This window comes from Mus musculus, chromosome 7 (genome assembly GCF_000001635.26).
Source record: "Mus musculus strain C57BL/6J chromosome 7, GRCm38.p6 C57BL/6J".
NCBI lineage: Eukaryota > Metazoa > Chordata > Mammalia > Rodentia > Muridae > Mus > Mus musculus.
Genome location: NC_000073.6, coordinates 110,821,138 through 110,840,611, shown reverse-complemented (window position 1 = coordinate 110,840,611; position 19,474 = coordinate 110,821,138). Strand labels below are relative to the sequence as shown.

At 41.9% G+C, this 19,474-nt stretch overlaps 1 protein-coding gene across 8 annotated transcripts in view; it reads left to right on the top strand.

Annotated features, from left to right (window-relative positions):
* Rnf141 (ring finger protein 141) overlaps window positions 1-19,474 on the top strand; it is a 44,984-nt gene that overhangs the window by 3,841 nt on the left and 21,669 nt on the right. For all 8 annotated transcript variants that reach the window (XR_869742.1, XR_003946542.1, XR_001777995.1 and 5 more), the window contains exons 2-5: window positions 3,342-3,535; window positions 6,767-6,875; window positions 15,214-15,395; window positions 19,251-19,358. Coding sequence is in view for 5 of the 8 variants with exons in the window: in XM_030242921.1 (XP_030098781.1) it covers window positions 3,393-3,535; window positions 6,767-6,875; window positions 15,214-15,395; window positions 19,251-19,358 (542 nt within the window). In the remaining 3 variants the exon portion in view is untranslated. The remainder of the gene's footprint in view (window positions 1-3,341; window positions 3,536-6,766; window positions 6,876-15,213; window positions 15,396-19,250; window positions 19,359-19,474) is intronic.

Here is a 19,474-nt window from a genome sequence, read left to right as displayed (position 1 = left end):
AGTCCTTTCCATTGCTGGGTGGCAGGCAGGGCATTCTTACAGTAAGTCTGGACTTCCCTCTGTCCTTATTGGCTAATTTGCTCTTTGTATGCATGTAAAAATCTCACTTCCTCTTCCATGTGACAGCTCAACAAATATTTGAACAGGCTGTTGGGCTGCCCGAGTCATTACCTAGTTGGGCTCAGCCACAGTAAGTTGACTTGTTTCTGTTTCTAGACCCGAGACTTGACTATGTTCTCTTCTTTAAAGGTGTGATTGCCTTGAGCTGAAAATCAATCAATCAATCAATCAATCAAACAAACAAACAAACAAACAAACGCTCTCCTGTTTAACACACTAGAGTGGGAGGCTCCTTGCTGTAGACATCTGCTTCTAGCAGGAGTTTAGAATTATTTTGATATCTTTCCTAGACCTATTATAATGTTATTTTAATCTAAAACCTCATGACTTGTTTTTGTGCTGCTTTAAAGCACATCTTACCTTGGTGCTTTTGTGCAGTCAGCTTTTCAGAACACATTCAGGAGTTAATATCTTGCTGTATTTATAGACTTAGCAGTCTCTTTATTCAGTAGATATGGTTCATTCATTCTAGTTTTGTCAGCCAGATTGGGCAAGCATACCTAATCTTGTCTTCCAGTTATCTAAAAAAAAAAAAAAATCTTAAATAACCATCTTGAGTTTGTTTTTTGTTTTGATGTCAATATCTCACTTCTCCAAGTAGCCCCAGTGTGTTTTATATCCCTCAGAGGTACTCCGATCTACCTATCTCAGATGCTTTATGAGACCTCTGTCTAAAATGTCCTCCCACCATGCCCTGACTGTTACAAACCCAGACTATCATTTTGGACTCAAATGTTTTCCCAGAATTTCTTTTCTAACTCAAGACCAGTGTCTTTCACTCTCTTCCATGCTTTCAGGGCACCCTGTACTTGTTTGGTTTAGGACTTGTCATTTTGTAATTATATACTTATTTGTATGACTGTTGCCCTTCCCCCAACTGTGTTGGGTGCCCAACATACACAAGTACTGTGTGTGGTGCCAAGTTTGCTCACCATCTTGACATAAGCACATAAGCACCACACACAGTACTTGTTAAATATATTATTTTTTATTTATTTTCAGTTTTCAAGACAGGGTTTCTCTGTGTAGTCATGGCTGTCCTGAACTCAATCTGTAGACCAGGCTTGCCTCTAACTCACAGCAATTGCCTGCCTCTGCCTCCCAGGTGCTGGGATCAAAGGTGTGCACTACTACCACCCAGATAAACATAATTTTCAGAAAGACAGTGTATGACAGTTGTTTCCAGCTGGTCTGTAGACATTTATTCATGATATTTCCACACATATGAATCAGAACATGAAGAGTGAAGCTAGCATGTCATTTAAATATATATATTCCTTAAGCGTGAAGTTACTGCTTTTCTTGGTAGGGTTTTCTTGCCACACCCTACTTTTCATGTTATACGTTGTATTTTTTATTTTTTCTTAGGTTTTGAGGATTTGGGAATTTTTGTTTGGAAACTGTCTTTGCATAGAATAAAATGGAGTTCAACATTATTGTATTTAGAGATGTTACTAGTTTGTGCCACCCAGGAACCAATAAGGTGAATTCCCTGTACCCCTTCTCTAAGCTGGGAATCGTTTGTTTGTTTTAGTTTTTGCTTTTTGAGACAGAGTTTCTCTGTGTAGCTCTGGCTATCCTGGAACTCACTCTGTAGACCAGGCTGGCCTCAAATTCAGAAATTTGCCTGCCTCTGCCTCCCAAGTGCTGGGATTAAAGGCGTGCGTCACCACGCCCTGCTAAGCTGGGAATATTAATGGTTGTTCCTTTTTGGATATACTTGGTACAAATTTGTTATACTTGGACATTCTTAAATGTAATCTTTTGCCTTCAGAGATCAGGTTTTAGTAGTCTGGGTTTCCTTCTTTTTCATTATCCCTCTACTACAGTATTTATTGCTCCCATATATGTTCAGATCCAAAATAGTAATGGAAGAATTTTGTTTTTAGTATAAGTACACTTTTACTATATTTAAAGTAACTTTTAAATAACCCTCAGTACATTAAATTTTAATACTGAAAGTGATACATATGTATGGTCATATACTTTGAAGTCATATTTTAAATGTTTGTTTGTCTTGTGTGTGTGTCTATGTGTCTAGGGCTGCACATGCTACAGTGCGTATGTGAAGGTCAGAGGCAGCTTTCAAGAGTTTGTTCTCTCTTTCCTTCCTGGAGATGGAACAAGAGTTGTCAGCCTTGACAGCAAGTGCCTTTGCCACCTGGCCAGCCCTACATTTATATTTCAAGCTATAATGCCATTTTTATTAAGTGATAAAGCAAGTTTTTTGCTAAAATCTTTTCTATGTAATTGTTACTACTTGCTTTATGTGGCAAAGGTGTTAATTTGAGTAAAAGTAAAAGATAGATTTTTTTAAATGGTAAATGAAATGGAATTTCTTGAGGTGGGAATTCAAAGTTCACATCTGTCTCATACCATGGACTTAGCCATTTCTTTACTCATAGAATAAGGATATAAAAATACATCTACCCTATAGGATGCTGTGAATAATAAATGATGTCATGTAGGGAGAGCATTTAGTTTGAAGTGTGACATATAGTAGACAGCCTGGAAGTGTCCTTAGGAAAATGCAGTCACTTGACTGCCCCCTTCCCTGTGTGCTTGGTAGTTAAAGACCCATCCCTCTTCCAATCTCTTAATCATTTAGCTGTATGATTCTGAAAAATTAACATAAATCTTTACTTTAAAGACTATGGTTAAATACATTGTATGTCAGATTCATTTGAGGTGACTGAATTCCCCCTTTGGGTGCTTGTAGTTTTTCTTTGCTTTTTGAAGGATGGGTGTACTGGATATTTTTATGTCAACTTTACCTAAACTGAAGTCATCTGAGAAGGGGGAACCTCATCTGAGAAATTACTTCCGTAAGATGGGGCTGTAGGCAAGCCTGTAGGTCATCTTCTTAATTGGTGGTCATAGGGGAGGGCCCAGCCCATTGTGAGTGGGGTCACCTGGGCTGGTGATCCTGGGTTCTATGAGAAAGCAGAGTGAGCAAGCCACAGGAGCAGGCCAGTAAGCAGCATCCCTCCATGGCCTCTGCCTCCAGCCTCCTGCCTCCAGGTTCCTGCCCTGTTTGAGCGGCTGTCCTGACTTTCTTCAGTGATTAACGATGATAAAGAAATGTAAGCCAAATAAACTCTTTGCTCCCAAGTTGCTTTTGGTCATGGTGTTTCATCACAGCAATAGTAACCCTAAGTAGGACAAAGTATATTGGTGTTTTTTATATTTATGTAAAATAACTTTTGCATTGTATTTAACAGAAACTATGGGAAGCAAAACTCTTTCTGAATTCTGAAAGACATCATTTCACCATGGGACAGCAAATTTCGGATCAGACGCAGTTGGTTATTAACAAGTTACCAGAAAAGGTAGCAAAGCACGTCACCTTGGTTCGAGAAAGTGGCTCCTTAACTTACGAAGAGTTTCTTGGGAGAGTAGCTGAACTCAATGATGTGTAAGGCTTCCTCGTCTTCGTTCTGTTTTCCCTTCATATGGCCCTGTTTGTCAGACAGACTGTAGGAGGTAAACACACGCACTGATGGTGAGAATGAGCTTTTTAGCTTAAGTTAGAAAGTACTCCATTGCCTGTCTGCTCTAAGCAGACTTCAGTGTAGCTGTTTTAAAATGTGGGAAGGGAACAGAGGGATGGAGGAACTCAAAATGTTATTTAGAATACAGGCAACAGGTATAGGGAAGCAATTCTAAAGTGTACTGCAGCTCAACCGTTGTGTAACAAGAGACTAATTGACTCTTTTTTTTTTTTTAAAGATTTATAATTTATTATATGTAAGTACACTGTAGCTGTCTTCAGACACTCCAGAAGAGGGAGTCAGATCTCATAACTGATGGTTGTGAGCCACCATGTGGTTGCTGGGATTTGAACTCCGGACCTTCGGAAGAGCAGTCGGGTGCTCTTACCTGCTGAGCCATCTCACCAGCCCCGACTAATTGACTCTTGTGTAAAAGTACTTGCACTTAAAGGAGCACATAAACAGAAGAGAATTTGCCACTATCACTAAAGGAAGCATCCCAGTGTAGCAGTGTGTGTGTGTGTGTGTGTGTGTGTGTCCGCCTGCTGTTCACTAACATGCATGTGCAGTGAGGGGTCACTTTAAGTCTTTTCACCTCTCCTGAGTGAATCTCTGTCTAGGATAGAGTGCCAATTTCTCCTCCTTGAACTTAGTCTTTCTTTATAGAGTTCACCTCAGTTTTTGTACTGATCAATATAAAAGCTTTTAAAATACAAAGGGCTCTTTGCCCTTGAATGGCCTCAGTCCCCTATGCTTTCTCAATATTGCTGGTTTGCTCCTGCTGTGGCAGATAGGTGGGCGACACTCTTTCCTCTGGTAGTACCTACGTTTACTTTTCTTTATTCTGTATCAGTCTTCTGTCTCTTTGGGAGTTTAATTACAGTTTGCCTAAGATATTTTAAATAATATCTTTAAGAATCCTTGTATTTTATGTGTATGAGTTTTTGCCTGCATATGTATGTGCACCACATGCATGCCTGGTGCCTGTAGAAGCCAGAAAAGGGTACTAGATCCAGTGGGGATGGAGTGACAGACTGTTATGAGCTGTCATTTGGGTGCTGGAAATTGAACGGAGGTCGCCTGGAGGAGTCGTCAGTGCTTTTAACCTCTGAGCCATCGTTCCAGCCCCCTTAAGTAATACCTTAAAGGTTCTCTCTAGTCTCTCAGTCTAACCAGTTATCACTGAGCACATAATATACACAAAGCACTGTGCCAGGGGTTTGAGCATTTTAACTGATTAACCATTTTAATTGATTATTTAAATATTGATGACACTTCCAACCATCTCTGAATTGGAAGTTTCTTCCATTATCCTATATTCTTATTCAATCACCTCAAAGCCCAGGACCACTATATACAAACTTGTAGTAGTATAGTCACTGTTAATAACATGCAGTGATATGTATGCACTGGTTCCAGAGGCATTTATGACATAAAGGACCTACTAACGATATGAAACATGTTAGGTAAGAAGATCATATTTTCTTTATGAACATAGCTGTATTACTTTCAGTCAATTATGAAGGCTAAAGGATAGTCTTAAGGTTTTGTCAGGAATTGCTTTCTTTTAAGAACACTGGATCTTACTTATTAAAAAAAGAAAAATAGCTTGTTTCTGAGATCATATTGTAAAGAGTAAAACAGGACTGAGAATTTAGTAGTATCAGAATAATTGGGTACTTTATTCTTGTTCCAGCTTTTTTTAAAAAAAAACATTTATTTATTTATGGGGGCAGTGCACATGTAGAGGTCAGAAGGTAGCATGCTGGAATTGGTTCTCTCCTACCATGAGGGCCCCAGGTATTGAACTTAGGTGGTCAGGCTTGGCCTTACCAAGCACTTGGCCATTTTTCCCTTGCATTGTTCCAACTCCTAGGAATTTAATAACATTTGCCATCTTTTAGTCCTTAGATTTATGTATGAAAACTCAGATTATTTGATTCTAGGAAAAAACCTGTGTCCTGTGAAATCACCTGTGTGCTTAAATTATTGGGTAACAATAAAAATACATTCCTTTTACTTATTTGGCACAGGATATTTGAGTGGGTTTGAGGGGTTTTGTTTATTTTTGATGGGTTTCTTGTTTTGTTTCTGTTCTAATAATGTTGAGAAACAAACCTAAGCTCTTGCTGCTGTCTGTATACTAAGCAATGGCAGCACTGTAGCTTGAAACCCATTTCCATGGGCTACAGTTGAACATTTCATAGGTGCAGTGCTTCCTGCTGCCCTCCAGTCATGAAGTCAGTCCTACAGACGTGTGGCTTGGTATCCAGGAAACAACTGGAAGCTGGCACAGCTGAGCTGTTTCCCTTGACTGACAGTACTGACTGAGGCGGGTTGCTTTACTTAGCTGGAAGGCACTTACTGTTTGCAACTGTCCCGCCAGTGTTCAGAGAACAATCAGCAGTAATAAAGGGAGCTGTAGTTGGTGTTGATTGTAGTTGGTGTTGATAGCAAGATACTGAAAGTATTGTGTGGTCTTAATGCTAGTGTGGCTTGTAACTACTTCAGGAGGAAAGGGCAGTAGAATTATACTTAGTTCCACAAACTATTTGTTTTACCTGGCCAAATTCAAAATTACTATAAATTAAAAGCTTTCCAAAAGGTATGCTAGTGTGGTTATGTAACAGGACTTAAGCAAGAATATGATATTCCACAGGACTGTGTGCTTTGGTCAGCATTTGTGTTCACTAAACCAGTAAACTTTTACTTCAAGTCCTAGGTTTCTTGGGCTATGTTTGTCAGTGTTGTTCTTGCTTGTTTTCTTTTAAGAAGGACCTCATGTAGCCCAGGCTGGCCTCAAGCTCTCCTTGAACTCCTGATCTTCCGTCCTTCTATCTGACAAGTGCTGAGATCACAGGCTGGTGTCACTGTGCTCAGCCTTGGACTAATTTTTTTCTAGACATCTTTTTTAGACACTCAAAGAAATTGAAATATAGATATGGAGATGAGTATTCCACAGCTTTAGACTTTAACAGTGTCAGAAACTGTGTTCAGAATAGTCTCTGTTCTGTGCTATAGGAGGCTATTGATTTTCATCACTTCTGCTGTCTCTGTCTTCCTACTTCCTTCTCTGTTGGAAAGGGTTTCTTGAGACTGGTTTCAAAGCTCTATTACCTTTTCATAAAAATAACAATTGTGCTTGCCTCTTTCAGAACTGCTAAGGTGGCTGCTGGCCAGGAAAAGCATCTTCTCTTTGAGGTACAACCTGGGTCTGACTCCTCTGCCTTCTGGAAAGTAGTTGTACGGGTGGTCTGTACCAAGGTAAGGTTGGGAGAGTCTTCGCTTTAGAGCTTATACTGTTTTGCTAGTTAGAGGCACATTTAACAATGTAATAGATTTTGTAAATAAATGTCATTGATTTGTTAGTCTTATAAAGGTTGGGGGTGGGGGAGGTGGTGTGTGTAGTAGTCTATATATGCACAGGTACATCAAGGTCGAGGCCAGAGGCGGACATCATCTGATGCCCAGAATTGATATCACATGGGTATCTGCTTCTCTGTCTGTCTTTTTTGAGGCAGGGTCTTTCATAGAACCTGAAGCTCACTTGCTGTTGTGTCTAGACTGGCAGGCCATGTACCCCACTCCATGCCAGGATCTGCTCATCTCTGCTCCCCCAGCACTGGGCTTACATTACATGCACATGCCGTTGTACCCAGAGTTTATGTCCTTCCTGAGTCCCTGAGCTTGGGTCTTCATTCCTGTGTGGCTGGCACTTTACTGACTGAGTCACTGCACAGCATTGTTTGATAATGTTGCCTTTGAGCTGTTGGACTCTCACTGTTGTTTAGTTGCCAGGTCACAGAGATTATGCAATCAGAGGAAGTAGCAATCAAATTGTGCCCACCCTCCAACTGTCTTCTGAAGCTTTAGCTTGCTGTGGAGCCCTCAGAGGACACCATAGTTAGCTCTGAGATGATACCTTAAAAATTGGTTATTTCAGGAAATCATTTCTTTTGAGAACATTGGATTACATTCATGTAAGTACCATCTACCAGAGAGGTTGTAGTGATTTTGAGTTATGGAGTGGACCTTTTATGAGGGACGTACTATCTTGTAGTTTAGTTTTTGTATTGTAGAGGACTGCTAAAAATACCATGGAAGCCGTTGCAGAAAGAAAGCTTCCCGTTCCCAGTGAGTTAATTAGAATAGCAGTTCCTAGCCACAGGCCTTCGAGAGCACATGAGTTTTGTTAGCTCTCCTTCGGTCTCAACCCTTCTTCTAAAAGGTGAGATAAGTCATACAAGCCATAATTTACACAGTTGTGAATGCCTGGAAGTCCATTCCTAACCAGTCAGAATGCCAAGATGCGTCACTTAGCAGTCTGAAATACATCTTATAGATGATAATACTCTGTTTATGGACATGGATGGAGTCTGCTATTGTTGTGCAAATCTTGAAGGATAAAAGGTAGTTTGAAGAGTTAGAGTTATCTCAGAAGATAATTTAAGAGCACTGGATTTCCTTAATTAGAAAAGGAAAAAACTTTTATGATACATATGATAGTGTGTGTGTGTGTGTGTGTGTGTGCGTGCGCGCGTGCACACATCACTAGAATGAATGGGATAATAAACTGAAAGTAAATGTTAGTGAGTCACAGACCCTAGAGATTACCTTGACAGTCTGTCACATTCCCCTAGTGGGTGTCAGTTTTACCTCTGCTGTGTTTTACTTCTAGTTGATTCAAGCAAATATATGAGCAATTACACCAGGAACCCAGACTGCAGGCAAATGCCATGTCCTTAAGGAAACTGTTCACAGTTCAGGCCCCATCCCTTCTGCCATAGACTCTGCTAATCTCCACACACACACACACACACACACACACACACACACACACACACACACCCCAGACCCCTCCATATTCCAGTTCATGCAGCTGTGAAATGCCTTTTCTGAAGCTCAGCTCTCCTCAGCTCACCGACCTGCTTAACATACTTCAATCCTCACTGCCTACAAACCTCCCTTGCTCCCGTATGTGGCATCTGTGTCTCCTAGCATATGACTCCAGACTTCTTTTCTGCTATGCCCACCAGTATTGAATTGGAAGTGTTAACTTTTAGAATGCACACCTTCTGTTCACTGAGTTTCCTCAAGTAGGATGATTGTTCCTTCTGTCACTTGTGAGGGTCATCAGCTACAAGCCAAATGGCACTCCTTTTAACCTAGTTTAAACAAAAGCCATTTATTTTCTCATGAATCCACAAATTCTGATATACTGGTTCCAGAGCTGGTCACAGGGCCAGCAGATCTCCATAACCCATTGGTCATTATTCACTTATACCCACCCCTCTCTTATTTGTGGAAAGAAAGATTGGTTTAGATCAGACTAACCAGTATTGACTCCTCAGACATTTTAGGGAGTGGAGAATGCCTGACTAAAAGCAGGCACACCAGCAACTGAAGTGGAAACAGTGGCTCTTGCGTGTTCAAACTTGATCTCCACAGGCCCATCTCAATCCCATCTCATCTGTCATCTCCCTTCACAGGAATTCTCTTGCCTCTTATAAATTCCAGTCGCTCTTGGTTTCATAGCTAACGTAACAGTATTAAGAGTAGAATGTCTATTCAGCCTCTAGCTCCTCCTCTGTGGCTCCCGGGGCAGGAGCTGTTCCTTGCAGTTCTGTGTCATGGCTGAAATACTGTGCTTTGCATCCAGCAGCTTGTTCTGGATGATAAAACCTGTTGAAGAGGCGCCATCCTTTGCATGGCCAGGGCTAAGCCTTTCCTAAATTGTATTTACTCTCCATTATTTCATAAAATACTCAGTTTACAAGGAAGAGACCTTGGGGATTACAAGGGGATCAGGCTTCTGATCCTTTGGTTTCCTGCCGCCCCTTTCATGACAAAGTTAATGTTTGGTATTATTAATTAAATTCTTTTTGCCCCAAGCTTTCACTATGTTACTGTATTGTTTAGTTTAAATTGCTGTACTTTATTAAAACACTTTCTAAAATAAGATTCTAAGTAGAAAAAATATAAATGTTAAAGACAAGGCCATTAGAGTCTTTATTTGCACTTTGTTTTGTTTTGTTTTAGGGAGGAAGCTGATCTATTCAAAGAATTTTTTTATTTATATTTCTTTGCAAAGGATCTTCCAAAGCCAATACTTGGCTGAGAAAAAGTGAAGTCTGATATGGAAAAATGACTCGAGACTAAAAGTGTCAAGTTTCTTCTCTTTATCAAAAAAAAATTTTTTTTTGGAATGAATATTCTCACTGTGTAGCCTAGGTGTCCTGAAACTCAGTGCTCTGCCTCACTGCCCCTAGTGCTGAATGTACAAGTGTGCATTTGCCACACTTGGCCTGAGAGCTGCCTACTTATGATTCTTTAAAAATTATAAACATTTGTGTTCCAATCTCTGAATTTTTAGTAAGACCTCTCTGGTCTATCTATATACTATTCTAACAATACTCATATTATTGAGTTCATTTTTTAAAAAGAAATCTTAAATTATGTTTACCTGGGATGATTTATGGGTATGACATTAGAAAAGTTATTAGATCAATTAAAAATTATGTGCTAAGGGGACTGGAGAGAACTCAGCAGTTAAGAATACGTGTTGCTCTTGCAGAGGACCTGGGTTCAGTTCCCACCACCTACATGGTAGCTTACAGCCATCTATAACTCTGCTTCCTGGGAATCCAATGGCCTCTTCCAAGCCTCTCTGGCATCAGGCATACATGTGGTGCACATACGTACATGCAGGCAGAACACTGATACAAATTAAATAAATAAATATTTAAAACTCCCAAGTTTATGTACTGAAGTGACTATTGAGAAAACTTAATGAGGCCTGGAGAGACGGCTCAGCGGTTAAGGGTACTAACTGCTCTTTCAGTGGTCCTGAGTTCAATTCCCAGGAACCACATGGTGGCTCACAACCCATCTACATGAGATCCAGTGCCCTCTTCTGGTGTGTCTGAAGACAGCTACAGTGTACTCCTACATTAAATATGTACATACATACATACATACATACATCTTAAAAAAAATAATTTATAAAAAACCCTCCTCGCTATATTTTTTTTTCCATTTTTTATTAGGTATTTAACTCATTTACATTTCCAATGCTATACCAAAAGTCCCCCATATCCACCCACCCCAAAAGTCCCCCATATCCACCCACCCCAAAAGTCCCCCATATCCACCCACCCTATATTTTTTAAAAAAGAAAGAAAACTTCATGAGAGGCCTGGGAAGGATGAGTTTAGTCAGCAAAACCCTTGCCATATAAGCATGAAGATTTGAGTTTAATTCCCAGAACCCACATTTAAAAAACAGAAAAAAGCCAGGCATAGTGTTGTAGAATCAGCACTAGGGAGGCAGAGATAGGAGGATACCTAGGGCTCCTGGCCAGCCAGCTAGCTTAGTCCAATTAATAAGTTCCAAGCTAACACAGAACCCTGTGTCAAAAAAGAGGTGGAAGGTGTCCTGAGGAGCAAACAGTGATGCCCAAGGTTGACCTGTGCTCTTCACACTTGTGCCCACACATAGACTATACCTGCTTGTGTGCATGCAGACAAGGCTTCATGAGGTGTGTCTTAGACCTCTGTGCATAAACCAAGACCTCGCAGCTGTCTTTCTTCTTTAGTGCTCCAGATGACCCATGTCATCAGAATCCAGATGCTCTCTCCGTGTCTGCTCCACTCTCACTCTGTTCATGGTGGCCATCACTTCTCACCAGGGGTGTTCATTCCAGTCACCATCCAAGTGCTCTCCCTGCTTCTGTTCTGACAGCCATCCCTCTGGATTCTCAACACAGCAGCCATTCCTCATCACATGTGAAGTGTGAAGTAGATTGGGTTACCTTTTGGCTCAAAGCATTCCAGTGGCTTCCTGTGTGCTTGGAATAAAAGTCAAAGTCATTGTTGAGATCAGCCACGTTCTGTATTTCATCACCACCTCACCTTCTAACCTTGCATCTCATCACCTTTCCCTCTGTCTCATCCACTTCCGGCTCCTTGCTGGATTCCTTGTGCTTCTCACTAGGTGCATATCTGCCAGACAACCTTTACACGAGCGAATACTGGAGCTGTAGTACTTGGTCCTCAGATAGCATACATGAGTTATTCTATACCGCTTCTAGTTCTTACCTGTCCCCTTTCCCTTGAGACCTTCAGCTTCCCTCTCCCTGGTTTACCTTTCCACACTGATTTTCAGCTAACATCCCAAGATAGCATATGTGACTCATCACAGTACCTCTTCTAGTTCTTAAATGTTTGTTTTACCTTGGAACCTTTCTTACCCCTCAGCATCCTCTCTCCCTGCCTTATCTGATTTCCTTGTACCCTAGTCTGTATTTCGTTTTTCTCCCTGTCATGAAGCTTGCATGTAACAGGGGTTCTGCGTTATGCACACTATGTCTTTAGTTCCTGGCACATTGTACATCATAACTATAATACTTGCATTGTGGACACTCAGGAAATACAGAAATTCTGTTATTAGAACAGTTACTGTATGACCCATTTCACCAATACAGTAAGGTCCTTATATGAATGACTCCATACTTTTATTTCTTCTGAATTGTGCAGTTTCAAACGAACACGGCCCACTTTCCTCAGCTCTGGAGGCTTATTCCAAAAGCTTCTGTAAATCTGTCATGTTCCATTTGTTCTTTGTACCTGTCTTAGCTATTTTGAGGGTTCTTCTTTTTCCCACCCTTTATTGCCACCCCCACCTCCCAGTTTCACCCCCTAACACTAGATGGGAAAATACAGATAGAAGAGAGAGAGAAATTAGGAAAATCTCTGAATCTAATTTCTTTCATTTTGTTTCTTCTTTGACCATGGTTACTGTCTTAGTCAGGGTTTCTATTCCTGCACAAACATCATGACCAAGAAGCAAGTTGGGGAGGAAAGGGTTTATTCAGCTTATACTTCCACATTGCTGTTCATCACCAAAGGAAGTCAGGACTGGAACTCAAGCAGGTCAGAGAGCAGGAGTTGATGCAGAGGCCATGGAGGGGTGTTCTTTACTGGCTTGCTTCCCCTGGCTTGCTCAGTCTTCCCTCTTATAGAACCAAGACTACCAACCCAGAGATGGCACCACCCACAAGGGGACCTCCCCCTTGATCACTAGTTGAGAAAATGCCCCACAGCTGGATCTCATGGAGGCACTTCCCCAACTGAAGCTCCTTTCTCTGTGATAACTCCAGCTGTGTCAAGTTGACACAAAACCAGCCAGTACTGCTAATAAACTGCAGCCAACCTCCCTAAATGGCCAAAAACTCACCCAGACTTTCTGGGCTCTAGCATCTATGTACCCTCTGGAAAGTTTTCAGAATTCCAAACATCACATCATCACAGAAGTTATCTGCAGCTGGCAGAACCACGCCTCTGCTAGAGCACGAGGCAAATCATAGTCAGCTCCTGCAGACAATCTGTAGCAGCCCCATATCTCCCCACACCCGGGATTATAGTGAAAACACTTAGAATATTTCTGAGTTTTTAAAGAAATCAAGTCACTACAACACTCTACTCTGTGTTTTTTTTTTATTAAAAAGAACCTTGTATGTTTGAATCTCCACATACATATTAGCTTCTCAAAGTTTAACCAGGCATTTAATTATTAGATATAATTCCACATTTTCATGATATGAAATCTGGCCCATTCTTGAGTCTCAATTTTTTTCTACCTTCTCAAAGAATAAAAAAATTGATAAATGATTAGTTTTAACCTTCATTTTCATCCACATACTACTGTGATAAATTTAAATATGTGTGTCTGCCTTCTCATATCTCATTTCCATGAGCACATTTCACAGTCTTAAGGCTTGCTGCCACTGCCTGTGTTCTTTGTCTCTTTGAGACAGCCTTGCTGTGATCCCGCCTCTGGGGTCCTGGGCTTATTTGAGTGTACACTACCACACACAGCCAGTTCATCTCCCTACATTGTTTCTAACCTTGTACTTTCATTTATTTTCATGTACGCATAAGATTTCTCAACTTCTGTCTCCACAGTCTTTGGATATTGTTGTTACTTTTTTGTTTATTTGTTTGATTTTGAAACATGGTCTCATTACATAACCCAGGCTGGCCCGCAACTCATTCTGTATCACAGACTGGCCTTAAACTTGAAGCAGTTCTCCTGCCTCAGCCTCCTGCATGCTGGGATTATAGGAATGTACCACCACTCTTAGCTTCACATAGACCTCTCTACCACCTCGTCTGCTAAGAAGTCGTCTTTCCTACTTGTAATCAATCTGATTATCTCAAGCTCTTTAAAACTATCATTCCCTTATTCAACCGACTTAGTTTTTCACATATGTCCCACTCTGATTTTCTGAAGTCTTCTAAAAGTGCTCAGAGATACAATCTATGGAAGATCTCCAGCCCACTGGTTCCACGTCATTTGTGAAATCACAAAATTCAATTGCTTTTTGTAGTTTAATGTAGCATTCTGGCTTTAGTTTATATGTACGAATTAGAGCATAAATATATATAAGAAAGGGGCTGAAGAAAAAACTCAGTTGATAGAGTGTATTGCATTTGATCCGCAGAACTCATGTTTTAAAAAAAAAAAAAAAAAGCCAAGCATTGCAGGACTGAGGAGGCAGGGACAGGTAGATAGATCCCCGAGGCCTACTGGTCTGTAAGTCTGATAGAATCCGCCAGTTCCAGGTCAAGTAAGAGAACTTCAGACAGATAGCAAATTCAGACAGACATTACAGTGTCCTGAAGAACGATACCCAAGGTTAACCTCTGGCCTTTACAAACTCATGCACATACAAAAAGGAGGAGGAAGAGGAGGAGGAGGACATGTAGTTACTATCATCCTTTCAGTTGTCACAGAATAGCATAAATAAATTCTTTATTAAAAATTATTAGCTTGTAATGTAGGAGCTGGACCTAGACAACACCCCCCCCCCCATGAGTTTGTAGCAAATGTGCAGCTTGGTCTTCATGTGAGTCCTCTAACAAATGGAGCCAGGCGGTATTGCTCTCTTTTCACTGCCATTGGATCTCCTCCTACTTGCACTGCCTGGTTGGGCCTCAGCGGGAGAGGATGTACCTAGTCCTGCTGGGACAAGATGCTGCAAGGTGGAGTGGTACCCAAGGGAGGGGCTTCCCTTCTCTGAGGAGAAGAGGAGGGAGAAATAAAGGAGGGATTTGGAAGAGAGGAAGGAGGGGAGCTGTGATCGGATGTAAAGTGAATAAAAAGGAAGGAAAAAGGGAAAATTACTAGCTTGTAATGATAGTACATGCCTGTAATGCTAACAACACTCGGGAAGCTGAGGAAGGGGATCTCCAGTTCTAGGCCGGCCTGGGCGACAGACCAAGCAGATGTCTCAAAAAGAATGAATTAAAACATCACAGTGAAAAGTTTCAGTAATCTCTAAAATTAATTTCTCAACTCCAGGAAAGTCACCTGATGTTTCAACCTGAGATAGGCCAGTACTTGATCAGCCTTGCAGGGTTATTTTAGATATCAGATGGGAAAATTTAGTAAGTTCTCTGATGAACCGCACAACTGAAGAAAATGTATATGTTCTTTTATTTAGACTCCTATTTTTCTAGGTATATTGTGCACTGCAAAGTCTGTTTCCCAGGATATTGACTGACTGCTATGTGTCTATGTTCCCCTCTCCCTTTGTTTCTAGATTAACAAAAGCAGTGGCATTGTGGAAGCATCGCGGATCATGAATTTGTACCAGTTTATTCAGCTCTATAAAGACATCACAAGCCAAGCTGCTGGAGTGCTGGCTCAGAGCTCCACCTCTGAAGAGCCTGATGAGAACCCATCCTCGGTCACATCTTGCCAGGCTAGTCTATGGATGGGCAGGTGCGCGCCACAGGACAATGAGCAGGCAAAGCGCTAAGATCATAGTACACCTTCCCTAGCGCTCTATGACCCCGTCAGTTCTCATGTCTCAGCCTGTGGTAGGCAGGTCAGTTTTAGGTTAGTCTGCCTTCCGTTCATTTCAGTCCCAGATTCGCTGTCAGCTCCCTGCCCAGGAACCCACGCTCTGTCTCTTACGTTTGGATAGGAAATACTGATGCCTTCCCTTTAACAGATTTTTAAACAGTCAAAGTCCTTTATAAAATTAGGTCCAGAACTGGAACCATTCAGAAGTTATTTAATTGGAAGTTAAATTTTTAAACATTGTCTTTAGGCCTTGGTGTCTACTCAGGGAAGAAAAGCAGTGGTGCACGTATGGACGCTGCACAGCAGGAGGAAGTGACGTCAGCTGCAGTTTGCCATGACAGTGCCTGTTCCCTAGGGCCTCATGTATGCTGTTCCTTCTGAGCTCTCCTCCCATGCTTTCGGTGTGTGAAAGCTCCCAACTGTTGCTGCCTGATGATGTGACGTAATTCAGTTTGTAACTACCTCATTGGAAAAAGGCCTCTATGGCTCCAGGCATGCTAACATTCTGTCTCACTGTGACTGGCACTGGTTGGTGTGATGCAGAATCTGCATCAACTGTGTCCTCCTCAGAGGTAGGAGTGTGTCTGACAGGAGTTTCAGTCTATTGCATTGCTTCAGTTACAGCTGCATTTTCCCTTCACTTGTAATCAGCTGGTTTCCTCATCCCGTGCTGTGTAGTTGACTTGTATTTTCCATTTGAACCTCACTGTTAGGTGTACAGTGGGCTCTGTTACCAGCCTGTTGTGTGAGTGTCACTGTGCTGTAGCAGTGCTTAGGCCTGTCAGAGGTCTGATTTTTCTGCTCTTTCCTTGTCTCAGTTCAGAGTGGTAATCTTTTTCTAAGTGTTTTGAAAGCTGAGAGTGGTTTTTTACTTGCCTCTGTAGCCACACCACAGCAAGTAAAAAGTTCCTGTTGCGGTCATCTTCAGGAAAGGGGTGAAAGTGTGACTCAAAGACTGGAAGCAGCGCCAGCTGGTTGGGTGAGCCAGCACTTGGTTTCATGTGTTGTGAGCCTCCAGTGGTACCCTGGGACCCAGGTCATAGAAAAAGGCCTTTGCAAGTAGGAGAGTCTGGGGGCCTTCTGAGTTTTGCTTTATGTTAGATGTGTGGTTCTATTAATGGCTAGAGTTTGTGGAGGACTTGCAGTTCATTAAACCCTGCAGTGACTCCACGGGAATACAGTTGATCAGACGAGGAAGCAGGTTTAGGAGAATAAGTGCATGACTAGACCCTGACATGGCTGAGCCCACTGACACATTTAGCCCATTGCAGCTTAGTGGTTTGGAGGAGGAGCTGGAGATTGGCCAACTCTGTGGTGCTCTGATGCCACTGATCCCAGGGGCTGCTCTGTCTGTCTGCACTATCACGTCTGAGCCATAGTTCACCAAATGGAAGGAAGCCAGCTTGTACTTACAATGCGTTACTACTGTCCCCCACAGCTCTGGGAGATTCACTCCCTCAATGAAGCAATCTTTTTCTCACCCAGATAGCTTTACTAGTGTGAAAGTTTTCCTTTTCCCTTTTACCTCAGAGTAGTCTGACCCTCTGGAGGCAGCACAGCAAAGGCCCTAGAACCAACTGGCCTGTGCTCCAGCCTTCACTCTTCTCTTTCATCAGTTCCTCACCTTTTAAAGAGGATGAGAGCGATGTCATGTGCCCCAGAGGGCTGTCGGCAGTTAATTGAGTTAATAGATGGGACACACAGCGGTATGTGTGGGCGAGTTACCTGTCACCATTATTAGTAAATCATTAGAGTGCCCTTGAGTGCAGAGGCCATGCCCTCTGGAATTCTACCCAACAAGTGTGATCTCTTCTGCCCTTCAAATGTTTGAAAACTCCTCAAATTTCCATTGAGCCTTGCTCTCCACAGTAAGTGTCTCCAGCCTTTGTTCACGTGGTTCTCCGTACCTTAGGAGCATCGAGTGGCTGTCCTGTCCCCGTGGTGCTGGAAAGGTAGCAGACAGTGTGGGCATGGAGTACCTTCCTCCAGCAGTCTCTGTCTCATTCTTCTCGGGCTACAGTGCTGTTTTTATATAGTCATCTGCTCCCAACTCTGAAACTTTCCTGTCAGAACACTCTGTCACTCTTTGGGGAGTCTGTTGTATTTTCTGTCCCTGACACCCTCAGGTGAAAATTTGAAGCCCCAAAGCAGAAATGCTAAGTCAGTGGATCTGAAAAGGCATTAAAATGTTAGATATGTATATAGGTGTTGATATGTTTATTTATATGTGACTGATGTATTGTGTATATGTGTGGATACACAAATGTATGTGTGAGCACACATATCAGAGCCATATGCATGTAGGTTTTCACCCATTTCACTATTTCAATTCAATGGGCATGCTTTTCTCCACAACAGAAGCAAACATGAATCTGTTACCTGACCTTAATGGTATGTCCGTAGTAATGCTCCTTAATCCAGCCCCAGCTGCCTCAGGAGCACTGTGAGACGAGGTTCTACCTGGTTTCCCTCACTGTCAACTGCCCTTGCTCTCCACTCAGTTAACTTCTGAAGTCCTGTATCAGCAGGAGCTCATGCTGCCTCGAGTTTGTCTGTTAGAGCAAGTTCAGAGTTAGTATTTTGACATTAAAAAATCAGATTGTCTTTGCTATATAATCAGTCTTTTCCTCTCGGTTTAACTCATGAGCATCATGCAGCCTTACACACGCACATGCACACAAATGCACACATGCATACACACACACACACACACACACACACACACACACAGGTTTCATGTTTTCTTTTATGCCTCCATGACTTACTTTATGATCTGTCAAAGTCCTGTGATTTTTTTTTCCTCTCACGTTTCCTAAAGTACTTACTTGACTTGGCACATACTGTTCGTGCTGTACATTTGACACTTATTTATTTCAGGTCAACAAGTTCCAAGTGCTATTGCCGACTTTCATGCTGTGCTGTAATTATAGCAGGGAATGGAAATTATATGAGACACAGCTCCTACCCTTAAGGAGAGTGGGACTATACTTTGAAACATTCAGTTTTAAACAACGGGAAAGCTCAAAGAATAAAACATTGAAAATCACTTTTGGAAACATTACATTAAAAAAGCTAACCTATGGAGTGACTAACCATGGAACAGCTGTATGCAATTTTTAAATCATTTAATTGAGGGAGAAGTTGGTTTTGAGAGCAGAAGGAAATGGATATTTTAAGCTGAGCTGCTGGAGTTGGAATTGACTAAACTCCATGAGCAAATGAGCAGGGCTCCTGTGGCGCTGGCTCCAAGCCAGTGTCAGCGAGTCAGCGAAGGCTCTCTCTCCAAGCTCCCTAAGTTGGAGCTGTGCTCCAGCCCTTCTGTGTTTTCTCTGGAGTCTGATACTTAGGCCACTCCTGCCATTTCTCTCCAATACTGCAGGGCCACTGTAAGGCCCTGAGGAAGAGGCATCCATGTGTCCCTTATGGCAAGTACATTATATACTGGTTGATTTCCTGTAAATTCAGTATGCCTAAAATGGACTGAGTTATTTCGGAAAGACTTGAGTTTGCAGTTTTTGTTCAGATTTAGTTTTCTTTAACCTGTACAGGGTTTATCTTTTATAGTCTTTAGAAACTTAACATCAGTGTTTCTTCCCTAATAGATTTGCTATGCCCAAAAGATGGTCATTTTGGTCTGGCTTTGCTCTGCACATTAGTCATTGTGTGATTTATACTGTGGGTGTTTGCTGGTGCTTTGTAAGGCAGTGAGACAAAGTAGGAAGCAAGTGCACAGAGACTGCCATTGTCCAGCTCCGTTGTCGTCACACTCAGGGTGAAGCAGCTGACTGATGAGGAGGAGTGTTGTATCTGCATGGACGGGCGAGCTGACCTCATCCTGCCCTGTGCTCACAGCTTCTGTCAGAAGTGCATTGATAAATGGTAAGTTATCCGCTGCCCTTGGAGATAGCACAGGTCAGCTGGGACTGTAACTAAACAACTGGAAACACAACCATGAGAGCTTTGCTCTCTAGTCCTCTGAGTAGTCCTCTGCTGTG